Raw genomic sequence first — 7,385 nt, 5'->3', positions numbered from 1 at the left:
ATTAAATCTGGCCAAATCTAACCGCATAGAATTAAATCAATCAATAGGAAATTAATCAAGCATTGACAATTGACAATAATAAATTACCCCTTCATATTATTTATGGATCCCCATAACCCTAGAAAGAAAACTACTCACACATAATTAAATATAAACTAAACAAAGCAATTAAACAAGTCATGATGAAAGAGAGAGAAGAAATAACTGAGATTAAAGGAGAAGAAATCGTTACCAAAGTTGAAGGAAACAAGAGATGGAATTAAACAAAGAGTTGTAGAGAAAGAAAATAATACTAGAGTTTAAGAGGAGAGAGAGAAAAGTTAGAGAGAGAAAGAGAGAGAGTAAGGGAAGGGAGAAAAGAATACTAAACTCGCTTAACAAAAGCGTATATAAAACTAAGCTCGAAAATCCTAAATTAAAACAACTTAAACGACGCTTAAACTTCTCCTCAGAAACACGCGCCCGATCGAGCGAGGCACCGCCCAATCGGGCTCGCCTTTTTTTCCTTTGTGAGCTTCTCTTCTCGCGCCCGATCGGGTGCGGCATCGCCCGATCGGGCGCGCCTTCGGGCGGAGACCCTTGCACCGGGCGGTGACACTTCGGGCTACTTGGACTCCTTGTTTAGGCTTGTAACTCGGCCCAAACCAAATATCCTCCTTGGGGCTTTAATCATTCGGTCCAATGCCTCATCTTCTCATAAGTCGAGCCTTAATCACCGGTTCGACGACTCTAAACGATCTTGGGCTATGAAAGATGGTCGTGCTCCTCCAATGCTCGTAGTCGCTCCATAAAATCCCGGGAAAATGCTCCAAGAGTGCAATTCCTTATAAAACTCAACCAAAACTACGAAAACACTAGAAAACACATATTAGTAATAAAAGTGGCTCTAAAGAGCCAAAAACACTACCAATTGTGACCAAGGGACGGGGGTAAAATACTATATAAATTGGACACATCAAACTCCCCCAAGCCAAACCTTTGCTTTTGCTTCTTTAACCTTTAATTATTGGCCACTAATTTGAACTTGTTAGACTGCATTGATTTTTTGATTTGTTAACTTGATGTTGATTTAATGTTGATAGAATTATTATTTCTATTTTGCAGATTGCGGCCATTTAAAACTAAATGTAGGCCTTTGCATTTAGTTGACATGATGTCTAACTTTACTCTTGATCAAAACAATTCTATAAATGAAATCAGTTTTGAAGGGTTGTTATCATTGAAGTTGAAAAGGAATCCTGGTCTACTAGTATGTACAAGTGGCTAATTGATTGTTTTGACAGTGGTAGCTGCATATTTTCAATCAATAATAGTAAGGAGTTTGGGGTGACTGAGTATGATGTATTTTGCCTTCCTTTGAACCCCAAAAATGTTGAGGAGATACCTCGATCTGCTAATAAAAATAATCCAGACTTTGTTTTCAACATAATTGGAGATTGCATTTTGGGTTGACAGATAAAAATGATCAAATTCCTTTTAATTTGTTAGAAGCTAGGATACCTACTTTAGGTCAAGGTGGAGATGAGTTTAAGCAACTCTTTGTTATGCATGCAATATCCACGTTTTTAGCTCCTACTTCTAACAGAACCGTTGATCTTAGGATTGTCAAGGCACTTGATGATGTTGGACAAATTAAGAATTTGAATTGGTGTAAATATGTTCTTGAAAAACTGTGTGAAGGTGTTAAAAGTTACAAAAAAAGGAGAAATTCATAACTGTTGTGGTTGTATTTTGATGTTAGAGATTATTTACTTCCATAGGTTGAAATTTAGGTTTGTTGAATTAAGTACTTCTTTACCCTTAATTCAACATTGGAATGATGAGTTGATTAGAGATAGAATTAAGAAGGAAAGGTTGTCCAAAAGTTTTGGGTGTGGGATTTTACTCTCTGATGTGTATCCTGTTAGTGGTAAAGTGAAGTTTCTAGATGGACATGTTGTGGGTACCACAGGGGGAAGTATAGGGCAATGTTAGGGGGGAGTGTTGATAATGTTGTGAGGAATGTCAGGGGGAATGGGTTGATGTGCCTAGTACAATACAGTTCATTCTCCCATGAGGTTCGATGTCAGATCAAGAGATCCATTCGGCTGCTATTGATGTAAGGAGTAGCTGACTTTTATTCTATATTGTTATTTTTATTATTGGATATGATTTAAATTTTCATACATGTTTTTTTTAATGTTTTTGCAACCCGTTCATGAGCACTTTTTGTTCATGAAAAGCGATATGCATGTGATCTTTTTTTTTTACAATGATAAGATAAAAGAGATTCTTCTTTCTCGCCGCAATGAGGCCAACAACTCTCCTGGTATTAATTTGTCCCAAGATGATCAGTTTTTTATGGATCCTTGAGTTTAATCTGTGATTGACGAGATCTTTGGACTTGCTATTTAGGTGACAAAAATTCCCGAGGTGTTGGATCAAATTTCTACATTTGACCACAACAAAACAAATGGAGGGAAGGAGGCAATTAGAGGCACTTTGCCTATGATTGGCTTTGAAAATAAATGGAGGGTCCAGGTGTTTGTTTTCTTTTAATTGGAAATCAGATGAAGAGCTTATACTCATTTCACACTTTTGAAGTCAAATAACAAGGAAATGAAGCTATTGGATCTATTAGTCCTAGAGATTGTTGACTATTGCATTATCAATGATTCTTGTTTGGCTTCTAAGTAAGTAATCTTTTAATTGTACATTGATTTTCCTCTTATTTATTTATTTATGAAACACCTTTTTAATTCTTATTTTATACTCTTTGACTCAGTGAACTGTTGGTATTTTTTCACGAAAAGCATTTGATTCAAAGGCAAGAATTCTACACATTAGCAGAGCCTTATGAAATCATGAGCAGTAGTATTTTGGATTGTTGGGCATTTCTTCTCAATGAAAATTAGAAATATTTGAAGGATGGACCTCGAAAATTGCACTTTGGTTCTTCAATTAGTGTGAGTTGTTTAATTATTTCAATGTTTATACATGTTTATACTTTTTATTTTTTTTGATTTGTTTAAATATTATAAAGGTTACAATAGTAGAAGTTGTCGGCAGTGATGGCAATTCACAACTAATGGACATGTTTATCAAGGTTTGGAGGAGTGGATGAAAATAGCTTGCAATGATTTTGATTTGTCAGAAGTGGAGCTGGTAATACTTTCTATTTTTTGATGCTTTGAAAAATATAGTTCCCTTTTTTATGTTATTGATACCTTTTTTTAAATGAGAGTGACTATATTGCATAAATATATTTTTAAAAGAGGTCACTATAATATCAAAAATGGAATCTATATGTGTTTTTTTTATTCTGACTAATGATGGTATTATTGTTGCAGATATTTTTACCTTGTCTTTGGGGCAATCACTATTGCTTATTTGTAGTGAATTTGACTAAAGGAAAAATCCAGTTTATTGATAATCTGAATTATGATGAGGATAATCGTATCTTCTTGAAAAAGTTGTCTAGTCTCCTGGTATTACTTTCTCACTCTTCCATATTTTCACAATTAAGTTTATTGTTTGTATTGACTTGTTTATAGTGAGCCACATATTCTTGTCTGGTGTTTCGGAGTTAATTCCATGAATTTTATGGAGTATGGCTATCATTTGATATGTTATTAGGATCTAATCTCTCTTGATCTTGATCTGCATTTTGTGTGGTCTGAACTTTGTTGGGCAACATTGTAGCTGATAGTGAACATAAAGTTGCAGCATGGTTGTTATAATGACTCTTAATAGATCGTTTAATGCGACTGTGATCTGATTATATGCTTTTTTGCTAGTGTGATATGATCAGTACCTTCTTTGATCAAAGGCTTACTCAATCTGGAGCTATGGTTGACTTCGCTTTGGAGTTTCCTACTTTGAATTGGGGATCTAGAAAAGATAATTCAGATTCTGGTGTTTATATTATAATGAGCATGCTTTTATTCAATGGAGCTGGTGAGTTTAAATGTGAAATTTTAAAAACAGTTATGATTCTTTCCCTTTTAAATTATTTGTTTTATTTCTTTTAATTAATATCACAATATCTTATATTTATTACTTAATTTTTTAGGCTTCAAATAGGAAGATTCTCCGGATTCAAATTGTTTCATCTTTGGTGTTAATCGTGTTATCTTTTTTTTTTTTTTTTGAAAGAAATCTGTGGTTTTATCTGATATGAATGAAGTTAGATCAATTATAATTGGTAAAGTGGTTGAATTCAAACCTGATAGGCAGCGTCTTTCAAAAGAGGTTGAAGAAAGAAGGAAGAAAGAGATTGAACAGAGGAAGAATAAGAAGAAGCCGACTGAAGACAAGAAGAAGAAAGGAAAAGGGAAGGCTTAAGATGTCAGAACATTGTGTAACTGATTTTTTGACTTAGTTGTAATCATAATTTTCTGATGCTAAGCAAAGTACTTTGAAGATTGTATAGCTAATTAGTATTAATTCAACTCTTGTGTAGGTTATTGAATGAAGATTGGAAAAATATTCATTTTGTGTAACAAGATTTTGCCAACATTTTATGAAAATGGTATATTGTTTGTTTAATTCAATTATTAATGTTCTCTGTTATTAAAATTAAAAAAGGTCTCTATATATGTTAAGGTAACTATGTTAATATTAGAGGTTAAATATATATTAAAAAGGTTAACAATGAAATGTAACTATATTATCATAGGTCACTATATGTTAAAAAAAAGTCACTATATTATTTATATGGTCTTTGTTTGGTGAAAAAAGGTCACTTCGTTTTTAATATTGTATAGTGTCAAAATTAAGGACTATGTTAAATTAATGGCAATTATCGTAGGTCATTATATGTTAAAATAAAGTTACTATTTTATTAATAAGGTTACTATTCTAAATATAAAGGTAACTATGTTAAATTTATGGACTATATGTTAATTAATGGTGAAAAACTATGTCAATACAAGGGTATTAAATAAAGATTACTATTTAGGAATAAAGATCACTATATTGTAAAAAAAGGTTACTATTCCAAAAAATATATATCTCAAAATTACAGGTTACTATGTCAATCATAAAAGACACTACATCATAATAACCAGTGGTTTTAAGAATTGAGCATTTCTTTTTCTTGATTTCTTATTTGTTGATCACAGAATACAATTAAAACAAGGGAAGGTGAACAAGAAAGCTTTAAGAACTAAAAGGATCCTTTGTTTAACAACTAAAAGGAGCCTTCGGTGCAGTAGAGCAAGCTACCAATTATTTTTCACACAACAACAAGCTTAGAGAAGGAGGCTTTGGGTCTCTGTTTATAAGGTATTAGAATACTCATCTGCTTTATTCCTTGTTTGAACAAGCAAGGAAAGTCTTAGAAGAAAGCTTCGCAAAAGATTGTTGTTTAATGTCCCCTTCTTCTTTTGCTCTGCCTCCTTACTTTTCCAAACTTCAACCTTAGCCATTTTAGTCCACCTGAAAGATATTTATTGCTCTGGGATTTTTTCAACGGAATGCATGTGCAAGATTCTAAGGCTATGGAAGCATAACCAACCCGACTCTTCAAAATTCTTGCATGGACATTGAATTTTTTGGTTTGCTGGATCATAAGTTACTGCTTGAGTTGTGCCATCTCTACCTTCAAGGTACAATTGGTAAACCATTTTGCCTCCATTAATCAATAACAGTTTAGTTTGAGATCCAATGGTTAGGTTGAATTCTTCTTCAAAGTCCCTAAATAATGTATGTGTATAAACCTCAGCAGCATGTTTAAGTAAGGCAAACATCGGATAACTTGAAGTAGGAATTAATTTTGTGCTATTGAACTCATAAAAATCCTCATTCCTTCTCCAAGTCTTCACTGTCTTTTGAAATATGTTGTAGAATTCTGTCAAACTAGTTTTCTTGTTTGCTTTGAATCCCACTGCGTGATTTGTGCTTTCACTTCTCTGTGACGACAAGATTCCTGCGGACAAAAAGTCCTTACTTAGAGCTGTTGACCACTTATGCTTTAGTGAATGTAACCTTTTGAACCAACTGTCGTTTTTCAGCTTGTACTTTGTCGTCATTGAATCCCAACATACTTTAAACTGAGCTTCTTTAATATAACCACTCAAGCATTTCGTGAAAGCAGCTTTGAATGTGTCATCACTCTTCAAAACTCCAAATCTTGTTACAGCATTTTGAATCAAATTCCATAGACATAGTCTATGTCTAGTGTTTGGAAATACCTGCAAATTTTTATACAGTTACTATAGTTTCAAAAATGGTTACTACATTTAAAATAAAGGTAACTAAACATAATTTCAGTACAAACATATTTAGATGTAGTAGTAGTCAAAAAGTTCCTTCAAAATTAGAAATTACCTTGGGTATTGCTGCTGCCATGGCTGCATCTTGGTCTGTAAACAGTGAGACTAGACATTTACCACCCATTGCCTTTTTTAAGGTCTCAAATAGCCACAAAAATGACTCTATGGTCTCATCACCAATAAAAGAACAAGCAAACATAGTGTTCTTCCAGTGGTTGTTTATTCCTACAAAGGGTGCGCAAATGAGGTTGTAGCGATTCGTCCTATATGTGGTGTCAAATACAGTGACATCCCCATATATTTTGTAATCTTCAAACATCATGGAATCCGTCCAAAACAAGTTACAAACCCTTCCATCTGCATCCAACCTTACCCTGAAAAAGAAGTTAGGGTCTTCAGATTAAGCTTCTTGTAATTTGTCACAAACTACTTGAGAATCTCCTCCTTTAATGGCCTTTATTTTCAGTTTATAACAATAATTCATGTGATCTATCACTGTATGACCAATAGCATCTTCTCCTCCAGCTTCATTTGACATGTAATTAAAGAATTCCATAGGTCTTAGTCCAGATTCTTGCATGGCCTCAATTGCTTGCCCTTTAAATTCACTATTTGCATGCTCTGAACGGTGGAAATGGTTCCATTGTGGTCTAGTGATGGATGATTGTGCAACAACACATGCTGAACTATCTCAAATTTCCCCTCCTCATTCAATTTTGCTATTATCAAAGCATTACAATTCGTCCTTGTTATTATTAGAACTCTCCTACTTTTTCTTGTTTTTTTTTTAACCGAAGAACTTTCCTCTATTAAGACTTCTTCTAGAATTTTTTCCTTCTTTTTACCAGAAGTTCTTAGTCCAGCTGCAGAGCATACAAAGAACTTTTTGGTGATGATATCTTTAGTTCCGGTTTTGCTTGTTTGTTTTGCTTTTCTAACACTAAAACCAATTGCAGCAGCATGTTGACAATACAATTCATGTATTTCCGCAAGTGTTACTCGAGTTTCTCCTACTAACCAACCACTAATCTCATCATTATTATTTGCACCATCCATAATAATCATTTATATGGGTCAAATTGGAGATATGGCTTTTGCACTCTAAAGTCTAAAGCACAGCAGGCATATCAG

At 33.7% G+C, this 7,385-nt stretch overlaps 1 protein-coding gene across 1 annotated transcript; it reads right to left on the bottom strand.

Moving 5' to 3' along the window:
* Positions 1-5,429: 5,429 nt before the first annotated feature.
* Positions 5,430-6,576, bottom strand: LOC145577806 (protein FAR1-RELATED SEQUENCE 5-like). The gene is made up of 2 exons (XM_081635244.1): positions 6,310-6,576; positions 5,430-6,173 (listed from the first exon to the last, which is right to left on the bottom strand). Exons 1-2 carry the CDS (start codon positions 6,574-6,576, stop codon positions 5,430-5,432), a joined length of 1,011 nt encoding a protein of 336 aa, XP_081491370.1.
* Between the last annotated feature and the right edge of the window lie 809 nt (positions 6,577-7,385).

The sequence above is a fragment of the Chenopodium album genome, chromosome 14 (genome assembly GCF_948465745.1).
Source record: "Chenopodium album chromosome 14, dcCheAlbu1.1, whole genome shotgun sequence".
NCBI classification, from domain to species: Eukaryota; Viridiplantae; Streptophyta; class Magnoliopsida; order Caryophyllales; family Amaranthaceae; genus Chenopodium; species Chenopodium album.
The sequence above is the reverse complement of the archived record's forward strand: the minus strand, read 5'-3'. Positions and strand labels throughout refer to the sequence as shown.